The following is a 23,571-nucleotide window of genomic DNA, read 5'->3' on the forward strand; positions in this document are numbered from 1 at the left end:
GACACCGGAGACCACGTTCTCGATGTCAGCACTCTTTGGGTCTGCCGGTCGTCCGCTCTTTTCACCACTGCCGGCGACCACACTCTTTCAGGACTCACCGTCAGCGGTTCAGTCGGTCGCCCTCCCTTCCTCACTTCAGGCAGCACCTTCAGGGGGAGGAGCAGTAGAGGAGTCCCTGCTTCCACAGTCGACGCAGCCGGCAGCCTCAGCAGTCACCTCTTCAGATATTGATACTTCCTCTGCTGACCCGGTTACGACTTCTACGGATCCTCTACCAGGCAGTGCCAGCACGAGAGCCTCCACGACAGTCACCCCCCCAGTGAGCTCAGACCCAGACCAGCAGCTTCCGTCTGTCACCGAGGGTGAGAGTTCTCCGTCCGACGACGACGACCCGGACCGCTTCGTCGCCGTACCACGACAGCACGACCCGTAGCTCGCCTTTTTGGTGCTTTGATGCCAAAGGGGGAGAGGTGTTAGGGGGAGCACCAGAGTTAGGGGGAGGGTAGAGCTAGAGAGAGCTCGTAGTTATCAGGACTTTGATTATTTGTATCACATTTGGTGTTAATTCATGGATATGTACATTTGTCGCTTGAGTATGCCGTTCTTTGAGACGTATCTATGGATTTCGTTTGAGCCGTTGAGCTCTTTGGTCCTGCTTTCGAGTTTGCTTGTGTTTATCTTGCTTTATCTTTCTCGCTCTCTCGTCTTTTATGTTTGTGTTGTCATCAATCACCAAAAAGGGGGAGATTGTAAGCATCTAGGCCCTCAAGGTATGTTTCGGTGATTAATGACAACCATTATTGTGACTAATGAGTTTGTGCAGCTTAATAGATCATTATCGCTCATTTGGTCATATGTCAAAAGAGGCCCCTCAATTTCATTATTCAAAAAGGCGATCTCGATATTCAACTCAATTTTATGTCAAGACTAAGGATCTTTCTAGTCCTAAGTGTCATAAGGTTGAGAAGGACACTTAGGTTAGTATAGGTTTTATAGTTTTGTAGTGATCGCACTATTAAGAGGGGTTAAGGCTAAGTAACTTGAGCATGGACATGATCATTTGAAAATGGATGCACACTATGGTCACTCAGGTTTCTAGAAGTTTAAATAAGTGGTTCTCAAACTATATCTCAAGAATATTTGGATTTCATTCAAGACTCAAATCAGAAAAGACAAAATCAGAAAAAGTCTATACACCGGTTTAACCGACGCTCTCAATTTTCTATACGTCGGTTGAACGAAGTCAGCAGAGTCTGGTCAAATTCAATACACCGGTTAAACCGACGTGTTTGAATTTAACGTCGGTGCATTGGTCCAGAGTTGGTTTTTCCAGGGAAATTCAAGTTCTATTCACCGGATTAACCGACGCTGTTTGAATCAAGACGTCGGTGCAATTGACCAGTGAGATGGTTTTTCAGAGGAATTTAAAAGTTGTACTCACCGGTTAAACCGACGATAGGTTTGAGTTAACGTCGGTGCAGTTGTCCAGAGACTTGGTTTTTCAATGGTTCAGTGGACAACTACACTCACCGGTTAAACCGATGCTACGTCGGTTAATCTGCCCCAGTTGTAACGGCTAGTTTTCAGAAGAGGCAGTTTACATTCACCGGTTAAACCGACGATGACAATGGGGGGTACGTCGGATTAACCGGCGCTACGCAGTTTTCTGGCAGCTTTTCTCCAACGGCTCTATTTGTGTGAGCTGCCTATATATACCCCTCCAATGGGTCATTTCGCCCACTCTTGACATCAGGCAACATCCAAACACTCATACCATAGTCAAGAGCCACCTTGAGCTTCATCATTCACATACTTGTGCATTCAATCAATCAAGAAGCAAGATTAAGGACTTGAGTAGAGAGAAGCTAGTGTGCATCCGTTCTTGGTGATCGGTTCTTGCTCAAGTGAAGGCCTTAGCTTGTTACTCTTGGTGATTGGCATCACCTAGGCGATCTTGGTGATCGAGGTGTTTCTCGCGGAGCTTGCCAAGGATTGTGGGAGCCCGGAGAAGAAGATTGTACGTGGCTTGATCTCCACCACGCCGGGATGGTGAACGGAGACTCTTAGTGAGCGCCCTCGTCTCGGTGACTTGGGAGGTGACAATACTCTTTGTGAGTGTCACAACGTGGATTAGGGGTGTGTGCCAACACATCGATACCACGGGAAAAAATCCGGTTGTCTCTTGTCCATTCCTTTTATTCAAGCATTTTCTTTCATGCAATTTACTCATGTGCTTGACTTAGAGATCATAACTTAGCTCTACCTTGCTAGGCTTTACTTTGTTTTAGCTCTCTTAGCTTGTGTTAGAAGCTTAGTTATCCGGTTGGTGAATTGGTGCCCTACTAGCATTGCATAGGTTAAGGTTGCTTTACTTTGTTTTAGAATTTGAAAAAGGCCCAATTCACCCCCCCTCTTGGTCCATCGATCCTTACACATTGCTTCCCCCACGCATGGATGGCATTCACGGCTGCGCTGACGCGTATCTCATGTTTGATCCGGCTGTGTCTCTGCACTACGAGGTGGTCCTGATCCCTGCCGTGCCAGATAAGCCGTTGTGTCCAAGCCACTGGAAGAAGAAGGAGGAGGAGGAGGAGGAGGAGGAGGGACGGGATCTGGACGAGCCGTTCTGCGTGGACTTCTTGTTCTCATCGCCTGATGCCATATTATTACTTGATGAGCAAACACATGATGGAGAAGAGTTTCAGCCGGCAATGAAATCGGCAGCACTTACACTATCATATGTCGATGAGGATGAAGATGAGGACAAGGAACCCGATGACCCGCATCGCTTGATGGAATGGCCACCGTCACCATGGCAGCTGGATGTGTTCTCGTCGAGGACTGGGCAATGGGAGGTTAGGTCCTTCATCCGGGAAGGCAAGCCTGCTGGAACGATCGAAGACATAAGGTTGGATCTGCTCGAACGATCAGTACGCCGGCGTTACACTGTATACCAGAACGGAGTGCTTTATGTGCACTGTCGAGGGTCTTTTATTATGAGGTATGCATGCATTGCTTAGAACTCTATTATAACACCAGAATATTCACATTCCCTCTATTTCAATTTAATTATTAAATAACATGGTTGCAAAAGCTTTACTCTTAAGAGTAATAGTCTAAAATTGTATTTTGACCATCAATTTCTTTTGCAATATTTATTATCAATCGCTACAAACACTAATACAAAAACTGATTAGTAGCGACTTTTTTTAGGAGCTCTGAGGCGGGCACAAAAATATAACAGTCTCTGTTAATGCTGGCAGTTATGTCTCATTAACCAAGGTGGTTGAAGAAACTGCCAAGGTGGTTGAAGAAACTGCCTCTCAAAATCGATGAACAGAGGTGGTCATCGTAAATGCGATCACCTCTATTAATACTCCTACTTTCTGAGGCGGTTTAATTATATGAGCCCGCCTCAGTTAAGAAACTGGGCCCAATGAACCCAAATGAGCCCATTCTTTCACCAAACCCTAACTCTTTCTCTCTACCTCTTTCTCTCTCCCTCCCTCCCTCCCCTCCCGCATAGCTAAGGCCCGCGAGCTCCCCCTCTCCTCCCCTCCCTCTCTGTCTCCCATGGCGCAACGGAATGGCGGGCGGCGGTTGGTGCGGCGGCGGCCTCATGCGGTGGCGGGCTCGGCGCGGCGGCGGCCGGGCCTCGGCGCGGCGGCCCAGCTCCCCCTCTCCTCCCCTCCCTCTCTCTGTCTCCCATGGCGCAACGGAATGGCGGGCGGCGGTCGGGGCGGCGGCGGCCTCGTGCGCCAGCGGGCTCTGGCCGGCGCGGCCGCAGGTGCTGCCCCCAAGCGGCGGCCTCGTGCGGCAGCCCTGAGGCGGCAGCCGGGGCGGCGGCCGGCAGCTCAGGTGGGCTTGGCGGGTCAGTGATGATCTTGGTGGGCTCATTACGGTTTTTTCTTTCTTTTTTAATTCATTAACTAAGGCGGGCACATAACCGCCTCAGAAAATAGATCATTTTCTGTGACCTTTGATCTGAAGCGGTTGCGAAAACCACCTTTGTTAATCATTTTTGCCCGTCTCTGATAAGTTTTTTGCAGTAGTGAAAATTGATATCATATTAAGGCCATGTTTAATTCGTGATTTTTTTTGGATTTTGGTACTGTAGCACTTTCGTTGTTATTTAGCTATTAATGTCCAATCATGGACTAATTAGGCATAAAAGATTTGTCTCGTCATTTACAGCTGAACTGTGTAATTAGTTATTTTTTTCAACTACATTTAATGCTTCATGTATGTATTTGAAGATTCGATGTGACGAATACTGTAGGAAATTTTTTTGGAACTAAACAAGGCGTAAAAGACATGTAATATACAAATATATTGAGACCATTTTAAGTGTTGTTAATTAAATAGACTATGTTCTTGGATGAGTCAGCATGGTATAATTATCTCATTTACCCTTGTTTCATCTAATTATAAATAATATTTTATGTATATTGGACATGTTACAAGGAATTTCTGTTAATGAGTCACCACAAAATCTTCTGTCCAATTACAAATTACAAATAATATCTAGAACACAAGCATTGTAATAGATATGGTGAATAAAAGGGGTAAAGCAGACCATTTTATCATGTTGACTTGGATGGTGCTCACCGCTGACATGGCAAGAGCACATGGCATGCCAAGTCAGTTTACGGACCAATTTAATTTGATCCTAAAGAGAAACTTGATGGACATGAGTGGCCTATTTAATAGTTAAGGCACTAAAATGATCCTTGGAGCAAATTCTATAGGGATGTATTTGGCAATTCTGCCTCTAGTAAATGTCTTCTTTTCATATGCAATATTATGTCCATATTTAAACATTTTAAATTATTTATCTTCCATCAATCGTTTATGCACATGCCATCAATTCCTTAAACATAAAATTTTCATTTACAGGTTATCATTGTCAAGTGATAAATACCAAGTGATTAATACACCAACAAACATTGGGAATGGAAAACCATATCTTGGAAGATTAGACAAGGAGGTGTGTTTTGGAATTGTTCATGAGGGCCAACTACAGGTTTGGACCCTCAAGGAATCATATGGAAAGATAGAGTGGGCTTTAAGGTATCAAAATGACCTTAACTGCTATTCCCCTTACCCTTATTTAGCATCACTCTACAACCATGCTGGATTGAAGGTTGGACTTTGGATCGTAAAGGAACATAACATTAGTGTACACAATAGTAATCACATTGCTGAAACTCTATCGGAAGAGGGTCGAGTGGGACTCTGACAATGATGACATTGTTTCAGTTACTGCTGGAGGTGAGGAAAACTACTATCGGATAGACTTCAATGAGATTCTTGGATTCCATCCTTACAAGAAAGTTGTATTTTTGGCTTGGTCATTTGATGTAGTGGCCTATCATTTGAACACATTGAAGGTTCAATATCTAGGCAACTCACGCCCACATTGTTACGATCGCGATCATTCAAATGGTATATACGAGTCATTTGTATATACTCCATGCATGATTGGGGAGCTTGAAGAAGACAATATTGACCGCAGCGCATCTTGAAGATTAGTGTGTAGAGCGCGTAAGGAAGGCAGTTGAACGATGTAACAAATTATGATTCTGTGCTTATCTTGCAAACTTGAGTGGTTAGGTCATTTCTTTCGTTACAGTCGTATGTGTACCCTAATTTCATTGATGACCCCCCCACATTTGAACATTATTTTTTTTCATACCTAGCTATTCAAGTCATGACTTTATATTTTGTTTTAATACTTGCCATCAGAATCTCCTCTCCAGTAAGAAAAGAAAAAGTTTTGCCTAAGCTTGCGTAAATTTTGTTCGGAACAGACCGTTGTATGGCTACCCAAAGCTCCACCGCATTACGTCCCCCCCCCCCCCCCCCCCCCCCCCCAAATGTTCGTGGTCTCCGCTATGTTTTCTCCTCGTTTGGGGCTTTGTCATTAGCGTGGAACCTACATCTGTCTTCATATTCGAACCAACCACGTGAAGGCGTGAAGCCATGGATCATTACAACCCCCCTCTACTCGGTGCAGGGCCGTACCGGCAAATTCGAGGGCCCTGTGCGAAACAATGGAATGGGCCCTAGTGGCCTAGTGCAGGATCGCGAATATCAAGCGATAGCAGCCGGCAAGCGCAATGTGCTGTGTGAAAGCACAAATGTTAGAAGTCACACGTGTGACTGGTAGTTAAATCGTCACAAAAGTTCTAATAACTATTTTTTTGTTCCGAAATAATTTCTTTTATTGCTGGAACAATTATTATTGTTTGAGCAACAAAATTTTTTTCTAAAAAAAAGTTTGTTCTAGCAACAAAGCATTGAGGGGCCTGGTTTATTAGGCCGATTTTAGGTTCAAAATATGGAATCCTGGAGAGGTTGTGGTGCTGTGATAGGTCCACTCGAGATCACACACGTGACCCCGAGTAGCACCCATGTAAAAGAAAGTGATAAGTGATACGCCTACAATGATTTATATTTTAGGAGCAATTTGGGTCATATTTTACCACAAATTGGATCAACAATCAACTAAATTAAAATATTTACATGACTATATCTAATGTATATCTAATATTTTGGGGGCCCTTCAAATTCGGGGGCCCTGTGCGGTCGCACGGCCCGCACGTGTCTAGATACAGGCCTGCTCGGTGACAACTAGATGTGGTAAAGGGACTTAGATTTTAGTCTAGAAAATCTAAAGACCGGGCGAAGAAAGGCTAAATTCTAATCTGGCCCATTACCACCCCTACTGCCAACCTGGCCCCAAGCCGGCCACCACCCTAACTAGGAGCTACCCAGATACCCGTCTCGTACTCTCCTTCTCACTCTAATAGTCTAATCTGCTGATCCATGGGTTCATTTCCACAGGAGTGGATCGGATCTGCTACCACAAAGCTCCGATTTGCTGGATATTGAGCTAGTGGCATGCAACGGATGGAGTTGGAGGGGTGATAGATGCAACGGGGAAAAGCAACTACCATAAGACTGACTCCAACAGCGATATGCAAATGCATATATGCCTCCGTCGTGGCACTGTGCATCGCCGAACGGAGGTCCAACAGGACAGGCAAAGGGCGAGGCATTTTCCTTCGTGAGGAGAGAGGAGAGGTAAAAATGAATCACCTCTCTCCTCGAAGGCAAACGAGCCTGTGGGGCCAGGCGAGCTCCTGCGGCGGCGCGGTGCGCGCCCGGTCCTTCCTCCTGCCCGGCCGCACGACCCCGCCCGGTCCTTCCTCCTTCCTCCGCCGCACGACCCCGACCGCCTCCACCCCTTCCTCCTGCCCGGCATCTCCGCCTTGGCCCGCGCCCTCCCGTCCTCCCACCCACAGGGCTCGAGGCGGCCGGTTGGGTGGCCGTGCGCGGGGGAGCGGCCGGAGCGGCGCGGTGTACCCGGAGCTACTCCACCGGCCGCCGGCCCCTCCACGGCGGCGGAGGGAGGAGCAGCCCGGCCCGCCTCTCCCGCGCGCTGGCCGGCAGATCGAGCTTCCCCCGCTGGCCCGCCCTCCCGCGGCCTCCCTCCCTCTCCAGGTCGACGGAGGAGCAGAGGGGCGGGTGGATCCGGGGGTGGCGGTGCGTCGATCTGGGGGTGGCAGGGCGGAGCTCTGGTGGCGACGTGTCGATGTGGGGGCGGACGGAGGCGAGCGCGGCCCCCTACTCACCTCCGGCGGCGCGGCCCCCTCCTTGCCGGTTCGCCTTTGCAGGCCGCGGCCGGCGGCCCCCTGCTCCTTCCCTTTCCCTCGCGAGGCGGCCTGGCAGGCGGGCGCGGCCTCCTCGGCGGCGGCGGCTTCCCCGGCGCGACGTCCTCCCCGACGCAGCCTCCTCGACCTCCTCATGCCATCTCCTGCGAATCTCAGCGTCAAGGACCTCGAGGTCGTGGTGAGGCAGTCCGACGGCCTCCTCCTCCTCCGGCTCTCTCCCCTCCCTCCCTTCACGAGCAGCGCGCGAGAGGAACCGCCGGTGGTGATGCATGTGCTTTTGCATCCGCCTGTTGGAGATGAAAATTTTTGCGTGGGTGATGAATTTACTGTGTACGAGGCAAATGGAGGAATGCCTCTCCCATTTTGCATCTCCTTGTTGGAGTCGGTCTAAGAAGCTGATGCGTTCAGATAGCTGGAAATGGCCGTACTGAAGAAGCGGCCGTGGCGCCGGCAGCGACAGATACGGGAAGCTGACGCGCCCCCACCTCTGCTCGTTCCCATCCCGATCCGGAAGCGTAGGAGCAGCTTCTGGGGCGTTTCTGGGCTGGCGGCGGGACACATGAGCAGCTCGCCAGGGCCCGTACGGATCTGCTTCAATTCCTGCTCACCGTCAGCTCCTCAAGGACCAGCAGCAGGCTACTTCTGGTTGAGATGATCGATTGTCAATTTCTTGGCTGCTCTGAATGGGTCGCCAGTTTTTTCAAGTGCGATCGTGTCGCCTCAATCTCAAGTTGCATCATGTGGAGTTGAAGATTGAAACGCTACCTCCATTCTTGTTTGTTCGTGCGATCCACTGACCCTGCCGTCTGGAACATGTGTGTTCATGTTCACGCCGGGTTTTCTCCTTGTGCCATCGCTCTGCCGGTAAAATTATATATATGCAAACTGGATGAACACCTTCAGTATCGTCCTGCAAACATGAGCTTGAGTGAAATTCTCAATGCGCCATCGGCAGAAAGTGCGACCAGCGATTTCAGAAAGTTAACTTGGCGGCACACCTCGTAGCCCGATCCTCCATCTCCTCAGGGTGTCCGCAATGGTAATAACTAGTACTAGCTATTTAGTCTGCTAATATAGAAGTGAGAAAGGAAAGAAAAAACTATTTTATACTATTGGACCCACATATTCCTGTCATATGTTTTTGGATTACGTGAAATAGATAAGCTATTTGCTCATCACCAGTGACTACTCTCTTTTCTATTTTTTTGTTGCCACATCAGATCTAGCTAGCTAAATAGCTAACCATTGAGAACGCCCTTACCTTCTTCTTGGGAAATTTTGGGCATCTGTGCCTCCTCCGGCAAACTGGGATCATCAGGAATGCTCATAGATCATCTAGGATGCTTATGTTCAGAGATGAGAGAACTGGTTACTGTCCTCATCAGAACAAGTCTGAAAATATTGTCGGGTGCCACTGCCATCTAAGCGTGCCAGCAAATACTTTTTGAAAAGATTGATACAGTGGTAGTGCACTGTGCTGTAAAGGGAATAGTTCAAAGAAATTCAGAACTTGGAGTAACTAAACAACAGATACACTGATTCGTTGAATCGTTTCCGGGCAAAGAGCAGTAACAAAGGTAAGTGTACGTGATACATCGACTAACATAGACATCAATTCCATGTGCCATATGTCCCAGCAGTCCTGACGAGACTACAGTAGTGGGGTCAATCTTTACATAGAAGAATAGGACCAAGGAAGAAAGATAAAGGTCCGGACAATAAAACCATACTGTATATGCCATATAACTGTCATGTGTGCGGTGATCAAGGGTGTGAGAAGCAGCCAGCAGAAGGTAATGCAGCTCAGCTAGCAAGCTTGAAGGCATCGATAAACAGACCATACGTGAAACCCATCTTGAAATTGTTGAGGAGCGCTATGGGAAATGTAACCTTTGGCCGGCTGTAATAGAACTTAGTCACATACTCTGTCAGCAGGACGCAAACAACTGCAGCTATAACATCATTCACAGCCAGTACACCAAACGACAGAGAGATTGTCTGAGCGACATAAAAGCCACCCAGAAGAGAGATCCCACCAAAAAGGGTTCTTCTTGACCGGCTTCTGAAATAGTTTCTTGACAGTTCTGGGATGATTCGGATGATGTCAACCAGACTTCGACGCCCATCATTTCCTTGCACTGCACGGATTCTAAGATATTTATAAGAGGATCTCCGTGGGAAGTTCCTATAGCTCTGCGATATAAACCTTGACTCTGCAAATAGCCCATAGCTAGGAAGACCAAAAGAAATAGCATTTGAAACCCTTGTCATTGAGATGCTTGCACTGCATAGACAGAAATTTGTTTCATCAAAAAAAGTCATAAGAGATGATGCTATGCATATATAGCAAAGTTTCCAGAACACAAACACAAGATCATTCAGACTGGCTGCATGCAATATACAAGGATCATAATGAGTGGCTGCATCAGTAGCGTATGCAGAGAAGTTACAGATGCTATTTTTGGCTGCCCATTGCTCCAATGATTCAGATATGCAGTGTGCTTAATGATACTACTACCACATAGCACTCTATCAAGCCATTTCCAACAGCTGATAATGCAAGCACTGAAGAGGTGCATGATAGAAAATTTCTAAATCCTAGTTTACAGCCACTGCAGACATCAAGAATAATTGGAGTAACAGATTGTTAGCAACCAGAAGTATGTAGTAGTTCACATCACAGAATTATACAATAAAAACTAGCTCTTAGTTTCACATGTATTGCTTCCACAAAAAAACTAAATCTAAACCGCAATCTGGACCCAGAACAGTATGCAATACACTGTGAGGGGAAACAAGGCATTAGCTTTCGATTCGTTGAGTTTTTTGAAAGTCCTCCATGCGTTAGTTAGCAAGCAAGATCAACTCCAACAACAAGCATCACGGTTCATGAATATGGAAGAGAACAACAGTAACGTAATAACAAATTCGCTGGTAAAGCATCAAACATATAACACAGCAAGCTTGAGAAATTAGCAAAAACTGAATCCTGAAGGCCACACCTCCAGCATCTGACCATATCACTAAGAAATAAATAAAAATATTGAAAATAAGGCAATATTTTCATTTGAATAACACAGACTTTGGCTCCTAGGTACCACAACATTTTCCACTTTCATTTCAAACAAAAGCATTTCCGCCACTTTGGGACTAAGGCTGGCCAAAATAAGGTCACCAAATATCCATATCGTTTCCAGATAATTAGGTGCTTCAGAGTATATTAGATAAGAAAAGCATATTAGTTTTGAGAAGCCTCATAGTTTCATCCACATATACAAAATGGTTCTTGCAAAGGAAGAATCAGGGGCAGACTTTAATAGGGTACTGGGGGTCAGATCTCGAAAAATGTCGACGGGGTGCACCCTCCATGGCTGGCACTGGCAGCACACAAGTCCTTCTAGCACAAGTGCACAACACATTCACCATACCAATCGTAACAGTTCATAGGTTTCAAAAGTTTGAAACTAGGCTAATTGACTTGTTCAAACCAAAATATCAAGCTCTCGTGTGACTGTAAAGATTACATAATCTTCATAGAAATTTACACATTCTCATACTTTGGAAGTGCTTGACTACGTTTTTTTCTCAGAAATGGTTCAGCTCTATCTAGTCCAGTACTCTAATTCTAAAACCTACTAATCAGCCAATTCAAGAGATAACAGAAGTGGGCTAATCTCCAAAAAGGGATTTTGAAGGCACATCAAGGAGAGGAAGAGGGGAAGACAATACCCAGCCAGTGGCACACCCAGCATTTCAAGCTAGGCTAGTCCATTAAGGCAATTTTGTTAATGTCACAAATGTAAAGTACCAATTTACAATATGATTAACAAAATTTAATGAGGTGAAAACATTTGGAAACCCACAGTTGAGGTGAAAGCGTCTTTAAATCCATGGTATAGAAGTTACAAATTGCAATCTGGAATCCTACCATTGCTGCAAGCTTACAAATCCTAAGGGACAATGAGCTACAACAGTACAATTCTGCAGTACAAGCTACAGACCTAAATCCCAATTCCCTACCATGGCTACTAATCTGGAAGGTACCAAATTGCTATGCGAATTAGATAATTACCTTGCTAGCTTGCTGCTTCGTGCAACCGTGCCTGCGAATTGCAGTGCGAACTGTGCTGCCTGCCGCGGTGTGAAGCTGCTTGCTGTTGCTTGCTGCCTGCCTTGCTGCGCGCTTGCGCTAGCGGGTTGCCCCGCGCCGCCCGAGGGGCCAGCAGCGCGTCGCACCGGCCGGCGGCGCACTCACGCTCCCTCCCCTCGCTGCCTCGGCACGGCAGCCCCGCACCCGCGCCTCTCCCTCCCTAGCCAAGTCGCTGGTCGCCGACCGCCCCCACACCAGCGCCCTGGCTCTCGGCCGGGGTCTCGTGCGGTCGTAGGGAGTCGGATGGGGTTGGCCTCTCAGGCCTCAGCAGGGGATGACCCTCTTCATCCGCCAGCCACTGATGTTTTTGTTCTCACCCAGCAGCGTCCCCTTCCCCTCGCTGCCCGTCGCCGGCTCTGGCCGCTGGACAATGCGCGGCTGCGACATCTACTAGGGTCTACTAGGGAGTAGGGAGGTGGAGGGGTCGAGCCGTCGCACTCAGCGTCTCATTCGTGTCCGTTTGTGTGTGGGCCGGGCTGTGGCTTGTGGGCTTGTTTCTTGTGGTGCGGGCAACAACACAGCAGGGGAATGGGGAGGGCTACAGCCCACACATGGGATGGGAAGTTGGCTGGGACGCTGGGTGCTGGTGGGCCGTTGAGCCGCGACACGCTTGTATTGCAACAGTTCCAAAACCCAAGGGGCAGGATTCAGACCCTGAAGCCTATAGGGTATCTGCGGTAATTTTTATTATGCAACATTAGTTTGAGTCGGTCCATGTTAAATTGTTGATAGCTAAATAGAAGATAATCTGTGCATGTATGCAGAAGTAGATAAAATTAGTGAGGTCACACAAATACATACAAATATGATTTTTTTTTAAAAAAAAACTATAACTATTAAATCAAGCATCTAGATTAAATTTGGATTGTATTATTATCTTTCTTATGATAAGATCTTCAAAATAAGATCACACTTGTCTAGTATATTTGAATAATATTTTTTAAATATTTTATTTATACTAAATAATTAATTTACATCTAGGAACAAATATTTTAAGAACACAATCAAAAGATTATTTTTTACGAATAAAAAGTTAAATTCAATGAATAAATAATAATGTACACAAACAAAATATTACACATTACGAACATTTAATTGTATATGAGAAATAATATAAAATTAGAATAAAAATTAATATCGCTAACAAATGAGTCAACGATACGGAACAATTTAATCTACAATAAGAAAAAATAATTTGGCATTGCAAATAAATTGGTTACACATGGATAAATAATTTTACATAAAGAATTATAAGCATATACGTGTACAAATGAGTCAATATGGAAAACAAATCAGCTAGCTCTTTTTCACCATGGCATGCTCACGCAGATCATATGCTTAGGGACAAAAAGTTTTTAAATCGCATATGCTATATATAACAATTATGTAAGAGTGAACAAAATATATTCACCCACCAATAAATCAAATAAAATAAAATCTTTCATGAAATATATTCTAAATAAGAAAAAAATTAGTTAAAATTAACAATATCTACATAGTCATGAAAAGGAAAAAAAGAATACAAAATGAATATAGAAAAAGGGAGAAGAAAGTTACAAGGGCTAAAAAGAAAAGTAAAAGGAAGGAGAAAGAAGTCTATCAACGGACTAAGTTAAAGAAAACTAAATAAAAAAGATAACAAACATTAACTAAATAGAAAATAGTTAAATAAGAAATAAAAGAATGGAATGGAAAATATCATATAGAGAATAAAGAGCAAATCATATAAAATAATGCTTTTATGGAAAATATCATACAGACAACGGGCTATGACCGGATGTCTAACCCCGCTCGGCTGGTGGCTCTCCCGCGTCGCTTCACCTCCACCGCCGGCTGAATCGACACCATTGTAGGGCCGCCGCCGCCATCGACCTCCTCCTCTAGGATTGGTGGCCATTGGAGTCCTGAAAATAGATCTAATCAAAGGTCACCCGATCCCGTCAAACCTAACCCGATGAATGTATGGGTCGGACTCAGGTCGAAATTTTTGAGCCAAAACCCGAAAAAGCCTGACCCGATCCAAAAATTATACATAAAGAAAAATAAAGTTTTACCCAATACGTCCCGAATCTGACCTGACCACATGCTGGGCTAGATTCGGGCTGAAAATTTGATCTGAAGATTTCTTTTGACTCGACCCGAATTCGACTCAACCTGATGGATGATGTCTATTTGAAAACCTAAAATTCTAACCTCTACTATCTCGACCACCATCCTGATCGAGGATCTTGCCAGCGGCCGCTCCACCTCCTAGCCTAGTTCACACTCCTCCTGCCGTCGCACACATGAGCGGTGGCGCTCCACCCCTCCTGCAATAGCATCGTGTGCAGTAAGGACCCTGTTTGTTTTATTTGTGCTACTCGCGCTACAAAAAGAATTTTGCATGTATTGTGCTACTCGCGCTACAAAAAGAATTTTGCATGGATGGAGTACTAAACGGAGTTTATTTGCAAAATCTTTTTACAGATGGGTGCAACTTTGCGCGACGAATCTAATGACTATATTTAATCCACCACTGGCTATATTAATGCTACAGTAATCATCCTCTAATCGTGCGATCAAAGGCTTCATTAAATTCATCTCGCGAAGTAGCGCAGGCGTTATAAAGTTAGTTTTGTAAACTGTCTTTATTTAGTATCTTTAATTAATGGTCAAAATTTGCTATAGTAACTTGTGCTTAAAAAAACAACAGGACCAAAGTGTGAGATGAATAGAAATCCCGTGGACTGGGTCCCCTCACATGGCCTCCCATTGCCATGTCGGCCCCACCTGCAGCACAGGTTTAGCAAATTATTTACCGAAATACCCTCCCCTTCACTAGGGTTTATCCCTCTTCTCCGGCACCCAAAACCTCCATGGCCGGAGCTCCGAATTCCGCCGCCGCCGCCGCCTCCTCCCCCTTCCCCTCGCCACCCTTACTGCGGACCATCTCCATACACACCCCAATCGCACCCGCCACCCCATGATCCGCCGCCACGCGGCGGCGGTCGCGACAGCCCTTCGCGCCTACCTTCGCCGCGCCTGCTCCTCCCACGCTCCCGATCCCGACGATCAGCTGCTTGGCCTTGTGGATGCCCCGGAGCCACACCACGGATTCCGCCTTTCACGCAAAGACTTCTCCTTTCTTCAGGAGCCCACGCCACCCCTCCCCGCCGCAGCCCTGCCGCCCCCGGAGGCCGTCCTCATCTCCAAGGCTATCAGAGCCTACGCAACCGACTTCGACGGCAAAGCGGAGCGATTCCTGCGGCGGCACCGGGAATTCCTGACCGAAGCCGTGGTAGTCGCTGTGCTCCAGTCGGTGCGCGTCCCGGAGCTTTGTGTCAGGTTCTTCCTTTGGGCCGAGCGGCAGGTGGGGTACAGCCACACCAGTGCCTGCTACGACACGCTCGCGGAGGTATTGAGTTTTGAGGACCGTGCTAGGACCGCGGAGAGGCTGCTGAGGGAGATTGGGGAGGATGACCGCGAGGTGCTTGGCAGATTGCTCAATGTGCTTGTGCGAAAATGCTGCCGTCACGGAGCATGGGCTGAGGCGCTGGAGGAGCTTGGAAGGCTGAAGGATTTTGGGTACAGACCATCGGGTGCGACCTACAATGCTCTGGTGCAAGTGCTTGCAACAGCGGGGCAGGTGGACATGGGGTTCAGGGTGCAGAAGGAGATGTTTGAATCGGGATTCTGCATGGATAAGTTCACAGTTGGGTGTTTTGCACAAGCTTTATGCAAAGAGGGGCGATGCTCAGATGCACTTGACATAATAGAGAGGGAGGATTTCAAACTCGACACAGTGTTGTGCACCCAAATGATCAGTGGACTGATGGAGGCCTCCCTTTTTGATGAGGCTATTTCATTCCTCCACAGGATGCGGTGCAATTCGTGCATTCCCAATGTTGTCACGTACAGGACATTGCTCTCTGGATTTTTGAAAAAGAAGCAGCTTGGCTGGTGCAAAAGGATAATCAACATGATGATGAAGGAGGGTTGCAATCCAAACCCTTCCTTGTTTAATTCACTTGTGCATAGTTATTGCAATGCCGGGGATTACCTATATGCATATAAACTTTTAAAGAAGATGGCTGCTTGTAGTTGCCCTCCTGGCTATGTCGTATACAATATTTTTATCGGAAGCATCTGTGGTGGGGAGGAATTACCAAACCTCGAATTGTTGGATTTGGCAGAGAAAGTCTATGAGGAGATGCTGGCTTCTAGATGCGTTCTTAATAAGGTTAACACTGCCAATTTTGCACGATGCCTTTGTGGTGTGGGGAAGTTTGACAAGGCATTTCAGATCATTAAGGTGATGATGAAAAATGGTTTTGTACCTGATACAAGCACATACTCTAAGGTGATTACCTTTTTGTGTCAGGCTATGAAGGTAGAAAAGGCTTTCCTTTTGTTCCAGGAGATGAAGAATGTCGGTGTCAACCCTGATGTTTATACATACACAATTTTGATTGATAGCTTTTGTAAGGCCGGTCTCATTGAACAAGCACAAAGCTGGTTTGATGAGATGAGGAGTTTGGGCTGCTCCCCAAATGTAGTAACGTACACTGCATTGCTTCATGCTTACCTGAAAGCGAAGCAGCTATCTCAAGCTAGTGACTTCTTTCACAGAATGGTTGATGCTGGCTGTCCTCCCAATGCAATCACGTATAGTGCTCTAATTGATGGCCTTTGTAAGGCAGGTGAAATCCAAAAGGCTTGTGAAGTCTATGCCAAATTGATAGGAACTTCTGGCAGTGTAGAATCTGAATTTTTCTTTGAAGGTGAGCACGCAGACACCATAGCTCCAAATGTTGTTACATATGGAGCGCTCATAGATGGTTTGTGTAAAGCACACAAAGTGGTTGATGCTCATGAATTGCTAGATGCTATGTTATCAACTGGGTGCGAGCCAAATAACATTATATATGATGCCTTGATTGATGGCTTTTGCAAGGTTGGGAAGATTGATAATGCTCAGGAGGTATTTCTGAGGATGTCCAAGTGTGGTTACTTGCCTACTGTGCATACATACACCTCCTTAATTGATGCGATGTTTAAGGATAAAAGGCTTGATCTAGCCATGAAAGTTCTTTCTCAGATGTTGGAGGGTTCTTGCACTCCTAATGTCGTCACTTACACAGCTATGATTGATGGACTTTGTAGAATAGGTGAAAGTGAAAAGGCCTTAAAGCTGCTGTCAATGATGGAAAAGAAGGGATGCAGCCCAAATGTTGTAACTTACACTGCTCTAATAGATGGATTAGGAAAATCTGGTAAGGTTGATATAGGCCTTCAGCTGTTTACACAAATGAGCACACAAGGGTGTGCTCCTAATTATGTTACCTACAGAGTACTGATAAACCATTGCTGTGCTGCTGGCCTTTTGGATGAGGCCCATTCACTGCTTTGTGAAATGAAGCAGACTTACTGGCCAAAATATTTGCAAGGATACGGCTTCGCAGTTCAAGGTTTTAGCAAGAAGTTCATTGCTTCTCTTGGATTGTTGGAGGAGATGGAGTCACATGGCACGGTGCCAATAGCTCCAGTTTATGGGTTGCTCATTGATAATTTTGCTAAGGCTGGCAGACTGGAGAAAGCCTTGGAGTTGCATAAAGAGATTATTGAAGTCTCTCCATCACAAAACATAACCAGCCATGATACATACGCTTCATTAATCCAGGCACTTTGTTTGGCATCTCATCCTGAAGAAGCATTTGAATTATATAGTGAAATGACGAGAAAAGGTGTTGTGCCAGAGCTAAGTGTCTTTGTTTGCCTCATAAAGGGGCTAGTCAAAGTGAACAAGTGGAATGAAGCCTTGCAGTTGTGTTACAGCATATGTCATGAGGTCGGCCCACTTGTCACATAACCACTCCAACAAAAATTTTCCCTTCATTCTTAGGCAGAATGCCACATCAACCCCCAGAAAATTTCATCTTGGCTAATTAAGGCGTAAACTTCTATTATATTGATTTTGAGCCCCCAGACTGTTTGGTTTGGTCTGATAACACCTTCCCAATTAGTTTACCTAACGGCAAGTTGAGATAGCAGAGAACTATTGCCACGTGGGATGCCAATCCAGTGATTTGTTATGCATGAATCATATTCAACCATCAATTATTGATAAGCTTTTGTTTCAAACCTCACACTCACTTAACATAAAGTGACTCACATTAACAAATTGAACTGGATTCCCTATAAATAATGATGGCCTTCTTAAATAGCTTTCTGTAAGTGTAGAGGTAGCATTGCTAATGATGCAGCATATGGGCACAACTGTGCTAGTTTTAGTCCTCATCTTTTCTACACTGTAGCTCCAAACAAAATTGTATAAATAATACAATAGTGTAACTTTAAGCAGTTTCTGTTGTTTGGCATTAATTGCATCCTCACTCTTCTAGCTTCACTAATTTGTGCCCTGTTCTTGCCTTTTAATCTTCATGCTTTCATGTCATAATACTTTCTTTTGATAGACACTAATATTGCCATATTGGTATTGGATCAGGGTGTAAACTGGCAGGACAATAACTCTTTTGATGGAGGGTAAAGCTGTGTTGTCTCACACTCTTACTCCAAGTGGCATTATTGTCCTTAAGAGCCTATTTTCAATGAGGTGGTGTTGATCCTATGGTTTAGTTCAACTTTGGGCAGTATTCTAAAAAGATACCTGAATGATGCGTCTTCCAAACATTCCGCTGTGGAGTCATCAATTCTGAAGACTGTAGTTGGATACTTGGATGTGGTGACTCAACGGAAAAGGAGCTGAGGATGAAAGCATGCTCATGTGCAAACAGCACAGAGGCTGGATTGACTTAAAACTGTTTGTTGGCATGTATATGACCTTCAGAAGGATACTATAAAGACCTTCAGAAACACTGTACATACTGAAGCTGAACTCATGTAAGAAGAACTTCACTCCATAACTGCAGCGAATCTACAGGGCTGTTTGCTGCTTATCATCATATCCGTGCTCTCATACAATGCAGATTATCATATTCCTTGTCATTTCAGTACTGAACATTGTTTTACCTTTTTTTTACCCTCCCTTAGGTTTCTCTTTTTTATGACATAGGCTAGTTGGTTTATCTTCACATCCACAGAGGATCATCTCAATAGCTACCAAGAATAGCTTCTATATAATTTACTGATGGTTACATGAAAGCCGCAATGTGCAATGTCCATAATTCGCTATCCAGTTATTCGAAATGCATCCTTCTGCTTCTAACGAATGTTGCTCTCGTGGTAGAGCAATAAAGATATTCTGTAACTGCAAAAACAAACTCAAATGTATTACAGTTTTTCACTTTACAAATGTGTTCTTTCAAATTTAAACTTTGTTTATTTAACTTTTAAAATATGTGGTGATATCCTATTATAGCAAAACATTTAAACTCTTTTTCTCAGATCATAAAATCTTCCACCTCCTTTTCATTTGACAGTGTATACTTATTGATTTTCAGCATGTTCCAGACTTCTAGCTTGTTTTTGTATTTCTTTATTCTATTTATGTGGAGATAATGCCCTTACAGTAGTTGTATTTAGCCCATCAACTTTGGAATACAGTTTCTTTTCAGGTTACTCGTTAAACTAAGCATATTCTGAATGGGATTGCTGTGGCAGTGTCTCGACATTATCTTTTGTAGAGGTTCTTGCAACTAGATGAGTGGAAGCATCACTTTCAATGCCCAAAGCACACCAAGCCACATTTTTTACTGATTACTGTAAGTCAAATGCCAAGGACTTCCGTGCATTTGTTTGCTCATATATTTATATTTGTATGTGCTACACTGCTACTGCTTGCGTTTGAATACACCACCTTTTCTAGATGCTGCTACAATACCTAACACAATAATGGGGCAGTCGATACTTGAAGGTGCTCCATGACCTCTTTTAAAATATTGAGTATTGTAGCTGTTTTTTTTCGTTTTTTCTTTTTGGCTTCATTCTGTATCTATTATTTTGTGTACTATGATGAAAGCGTAGGAAAATGTTCCATTAGGCTTTTCCAGAAAGAAAGCTTGTTTCTCTACAGAACATTTAACCCTTTTGCTTTGAATTTGCAGCGGTGACTGAAGAGATTCTAAGGAATGCATGGCTCTTCGTACCTTTGAGTAGGTAGGGCGCTGCCCCTTGAGTTGGTAAATGATACCAGTAGTGTTATATATTCTTTGGTATGCGTGTCTGTAGCTACGTCATAACTGACTGCACCTGGTGACTGGTGTTCGGTTACCTGTGCTTTCTTAAAGAGCTAATTACCTGTGTACCATTGTAAATATTGCGTATTACCTGTGTACCATCGAAAATTTCTAAAGTTCTTCGGTGCCATCGAATGAAAATTTCTTTCCCTACGTACCACTGCCGTCCGCTTCCGTTGATTCTTGCCGTTTGCCCATCCTAACATGTGGGCCTGGTCCGTGAATTCCTCTCTGTTAGCGCGCCACACCTAGCCAACCCGACTATAAAACCCAGGTGTTATAGTGGGAGGGGTGGGGGTTTTTATCCATAGTCCATCATTCCCCCTACGGCGTGCGAGCCCGGCGTAGCCCGCAGTAGGTTCTAGTGCCCGGCGTAGCCCGCAGCAGGTCTCAGCACACGAGAGGCGCAGGGGAAATCGCGCAGCGGAAATGCGTGGCCGGGTGGGTTCGAACCCGGGACTTCTGCTCTGGTACCATGTTAGCGCGCCCCACCTAGCCAACCCGACCATAAAACCCAGGTGTTATAGTGGGAGGGGTGGGGGCTTTTATCCATAGTCCACCACTCTCTACTTCCCCTTCTCTCTCCACGCTACCGGCGGAGCTGGTGACGCTGGCCCTCTGCCCCTCCCTCGCCGGGGCCGGCGAGGAGCGGCGTGGTGGGTGGGGCCAGGAGCGGCGCGGCGGCGGCCGAACCCAGGGCCCGGAACGGCCCACGTCTGCAGCTCATTCCTCCGGCGAGGCCCCCTCGGACGCGGCCGGAGGCACGGCGCGCGGCGGCCATCTCCCCGTGGTGGGATCTTGGACGGCCATCCTCCTCCCTCCCCGCTCTCGCCACGCCTCCCTTCCCCTTCCTCGTTGGCGCCCCTCATCCCTCCCTTGCGGCGGCGACCTCGAGCTCGGGACCCCCGCCTCCCTCCTCGCGGGGCATGGTGGGTGCTCCGGCCACGGCGAGCATGCAGGCCACGCGCGGAGCAGCGCCCAGCACCCGCGCGGTGGCGAGGACGTGAAGCTGCGGGGGCCTGCGCGGGGCGGCGTGCACGGTCTCCGGCGGCGCCTCCTTGCCACGCGGAGGGGCGCTCGGAGCTCCGCTGGCCGCGCCCTTACTCCTCCGCGCCGGCGCCGGCGCTGGCTACTCTGCCGCCTCGGACGCGGCGCGGAGGAGGTGCGGAGGACGGCGGCACGCGGCTCGGAGATGGCCAGCCGCCGCCGGCCCTCCGCCCCCTCCCTCCCTCCCCTGCTGTTCCCCATGGCACGCGCGCCCCTGCTCCCTTCATGGTGTGGCGCAAAAAAGGAGCTGCTGCGAGCGGCGAACCTCCCCGTGCGGCCGGCGGAGCTGCTGCGAGCGGTGGTGGAGCCCACCCGGAGCGCCGCGCCGCGGATCACGCCGGTGACCAGAGAAGGCTTGGGCTCCGGCAGGAAGAACAGCGTCCGCATCTCCGTGCGGCAAGAATCAATGGAAGTGGACGGTAGTGGTATGTAGGGGGAAAAATTCATTCAATGGCACTGAAGAACTTTAAAATTTTTTGATGGTACAAAAGTAATATACAACATTTACAATGGTACATAGGTAAAAGCCCCTTTCTTAAATGCAATCTCCAAGAAGCAGCGTATCTTTTAGATGTTCTGAATGACATAAGTTGCTGCTAATGTCTCATGCCACTGAATGATTTGACTCCTTATATTACTATGGGGATTGCTGGTGTGCCGTTTCATGCCCCCAGGATGCATTCTGCTGAACTGTTTTATAACGGACATTTTATGAAAGGAAAGGTGAACTACAGTAATCGAATGTTGTATTAAGATACGTACAACGCACTTCAATGGTGTGTGAAGGCTGTGAAGGAGACTCGCGGGATTCGTATACGGTTATCAGGCGAGCTGCATGACATAGAAAGAAAGTTGATCATGATGCAGGTGCTCTTTTTGTAATAAATCTGAGGTCTCAAGGACGAGTTACTTTTGGACATGTCACAAATTTGCGCTATTTCTTGATACTATTGTTTTTTAGAGCATCTCCAGTAGATTTGGTAAAACTGGATACCTAAATTTGCTTTTAGGTATAGGAGAGAGAAGATTTAGGTTATGGTTTTGTGCTCCCCTCCAGCAGATTTGGTATAATTGGTTACCTATAAAGCTTTCTAAAAATACTCTTATGCAGCAGGAGTTTTTCGTAAAAAGTCCAAGACACAGAAAAACTATCAAAAATTACATGTTTCATTGCGGATTTTTTTTTTGCAAAATGTCACCTACACATAAAAATCCCCTTCCTCTCCTTCATGCCGCCCGCCGTCTCCTCCCTCCCGGCCACGGTGGCGCGCAACCGTCCTCCCCCACCCCCGCCCGCGCTCCTCCCTCCCTGACGGCCTGCCTCCACGGCGGCCTCCCTCCTCGGCGCGGGCGGGCGAGCTCCCGCACCGGACTCTTGTGCGCCCGCCGGCCTCCCCTGCCCTCGAACTCCGGTGGCAGAGGCCCACGTAGAGTGGCGGCAGTGGATCTGCGACGATGAGCCTTCCTCCCCAGCGGCTCTTCCCGCGCCGGCCTTCCTCGTCGTCCTCTCAAACGGCGCCCGCCATGGCCGACGCACGCGGCAGCGTGGTGCTCCCCGCCGATGCGGCCTCCGCCGGCGCCCTCCCTCTATCTCGCGCGTGTGCGGATCTTGAGGTCCACTCCCTGCTCCCATCTGGCGGTGGAGACGGGGTCTAGAGCCGCGGGCGCGGGTGGAGGTGCGGCTCCTCCGCTCGGAGGCACGGCGCATCTCAGGGAACGGCGGCGCGGCCAGAGGCGGCGCGGAAAGCTCCGACCCGGAGCAGTTGGCTCTCCCGCCACACGTCTGGAGTTTTAGCAATCCAGCCTTTGGTTTGGTATATTTGGGTCAAGGAGAGAGAAATTTAGGTGGTTTGCTAAAAAATTTAGGGATAGGTATCCATATACTAAATCTACTGGAACTGTTTTTTGGAAAATTTTAGGTATCCTGACAGTTTTTAAGGATAGATATTCATTTTATGCTATTCTGCCTCATAATTTTGAGCATGAAGCTCCCATTAGATGTACGAGGCAATGCACCCTTTTTTTTTGTCCATCAAAACAAAATTTATGTCCTCCTTTTAACAACAATGCATGACTATCGATAAATTTCACATATGTTCAGGTGCTCTAATTCTGAACTTTACCAGTAAAATATGGTTGCATTGTACTATACGACAATATGCATGAAGGGAAATATCCATGTGCTTATCACAAAATTGGAGATGAGATGGTGAAGGATATAGATGTCCATTCGGGCCGCCCGGCCCGGCCCGCGCCCAGGCCCACCCTGGCCCGGTAACCTCCGGGCCGTGTCTGGCCCGGCCCAACTCCTTAGCGGGCCGTGCCGTGCTAGCCCACGGGCTGCACCGACGGCCCAGGCACGGGCCCATGGGCCAGTTTCGTGCCGGGCCAGCCCGTGGAGCCCGGCCTGCTTGTCGGGCTCGGGCCGCCCCGCGGCCCATGAAGGGGGCGGTGCTCGGCGAGGCGCCGAGGCGCGGCGGCGATGGCGGACGGTCCGGAGCGTCGACGGAGGAGGCGCGGCGTC

At 47.1% G+C, this 23,571-nt stretch overlaps 4 protein-coding genes across 9 annotated transcripts; 2 read left to right on the forward strand and 2 right to left on the reverse strand.

Moving 5' to 3' along the window:
- The first annotated feature begins 2,657 nt into the window (after positions 1–2,657).
- On the forward strand, positions 2,658–5,719 carry LOC120680498. Its single transcript, XM_039961996.1, has 2 exons — positions 2,658–3,001; positions 4,897–5,719. Exons 1-2 carry the CDS (start codon positions 2,712–2,714, stop codon positions 5,237–5,239), a joined length of 633 nt encoding a protein of 210 aa, XP_039817930.1. The 5' UTR covers positions 2,658–2,711; the 3' UTR covers positions 5,240–5,719.
- A 3,446-nt stretch (positions 5,720–9,165) lies between these two features.
- LOC120682307 (uncharacterized protein ycf20-like) lies at positions 9,166–12,242 on the reverse strand. Of its 2 annotated transcripts, XM_039964140.1 has the most exons (3): positions 11,845–12,179; positions 11,749–11,807; positions 9,166–9,960 (listed from the first exon to the last, which is right to left on the reverse strand). In XM_039964140.1, exon 3 carries the CDS (start codon positions 9,945–9,947, stop codon positions 9,480–9,482), a length of 468 nt encoding a protein of 155 aa, XP_039820074.1. In that variant the 5' UTR covers positions 9,948–9,960; positions 11,749–11,807; positions 11,845–12,179; the 3' UTR covers positions 9,166–9,479. The 2 variants fall into 2 exon arrangements, with proteins under 2 accessions (XP_039820074.1, XP_039820073.1); XM_039964139.1 differs by having other exon boundaries at positions 11,749–12,242.
- A 2,408-nt stretch (positions 12,243–14,650) lies between these two features.
- LOC120681821 (pentatricopeptide repeat-containing protein At1g06710, mitochondrial) lies at positions 14,651–20,141 on the forward strand. Of its 5 annotated transcripts, none has more exons than XR_005678099.1 (4): positions 14,651–17,653; positions 18,311–18,705; positions 19,369–19,526; positions 19,869–20,141. XR_005678099.1 is itself a non-coding variant. In XM_039963444.1 (2 exons), exons 1-2 carry the CDS (start codon positions 14,789–14,791, stop codon positions 18,350–18,352), a joined length of 2,907 nt encoding a protein of 968 aa, XP_039819378.1. In that variant the 5' UTR covers positions 14,655–14,788; the 3' UTR covers positions 18,353–20,141. The 5 variants fall into 5 exon arrangements, 1 of the variants encoding a protein (XP_039819378.1); XR_005678100.1 differs by having other exon boundaries at positions 14,655–17,653; positions 19,426–19,526; XR_005678101.1 differs by having other exon boundaries at positions 14,655–17,653; positions 19,449–19,526.
- A 582-nt stretch (positions 20,142–20,723) lies between these two features.
- Positions 20,724–21,434, reverse strand: LOC120681181 (serine/arginine repetitive matrix protein 3-like). The gene has a single exon (XM_039962706.1). The coding sequence runs from the start codon at positions 21,432–21,434 to the stop codon at positions 20,724–20,726; it is 711 nt and encodes a 236-aa protein (XP_039818640.1).
- Positions 21,435–23,571: the final 2,137 nt, after the last annotated feature.

This window comes from Panicum virgatum, chromosome 7N (assembly GCF_016808335.1).
Source record: "Panicum virgatum strain AP13 chromosome 7N, P.virgatum_v5, whole genome shotgun sequence".
NCBI classification, from domain to species: Eukaryota; Viridiplantae; Streptophyta; class Magnoliopsida; order Poales; family Poaceae; genus Panicum; species Panicum virgatum.

What these genes read in the sequence shown, in the direction of transcription:
- LOC120682307 (XM_039964139.1), bottom strand. Translation starts at nt 9,947, where the DNA reads ATGACAAGGGTTTCAAATGCTATTTCTTTTGGTCTTCCTAGCTATGGG.
- LOC120681181 (XM_039962706.1), bottom strand. Translation starts at nt 21,434, where the DNA reads ATGCGGACGCTGTTCTTCCTGCCGGAGCCCAAGCCTTCTCTGGTCACC.
- LOC120680498 (XM_039961996.1), top strand. Translation starts at nt 2,712, where the DNA reads ATGAAATCGGCAGCACTTACACTATCATATGTCGATGAGGATGAAGAT. An exon ending in CGAGGGTCTTTTATTATGAG is followed by an intron (nt 3,002 to 4,896) that starts GTATGCATGCAT and finishes TTTCATTTACAG; the next exon opens with GTTATCATTGTCAAGTGATA.
- LOC120681821 (XM_039963444.1), top strand. Translation starts at nt 14,789, where the DNA reads ATGATCCGCCGCCACGCGGCGGCGGTCGCGACAGCCCTTCGCGCCTAC. An exon ending in GTTACAGCATATGTCATGAG is followed by an intron (nt 17,654 to 18,310) that starts GTCGGCCCACTT and finishes GTATTGGATCAG; the next exon opens with GGTGTAAACTGGCAGGACAA.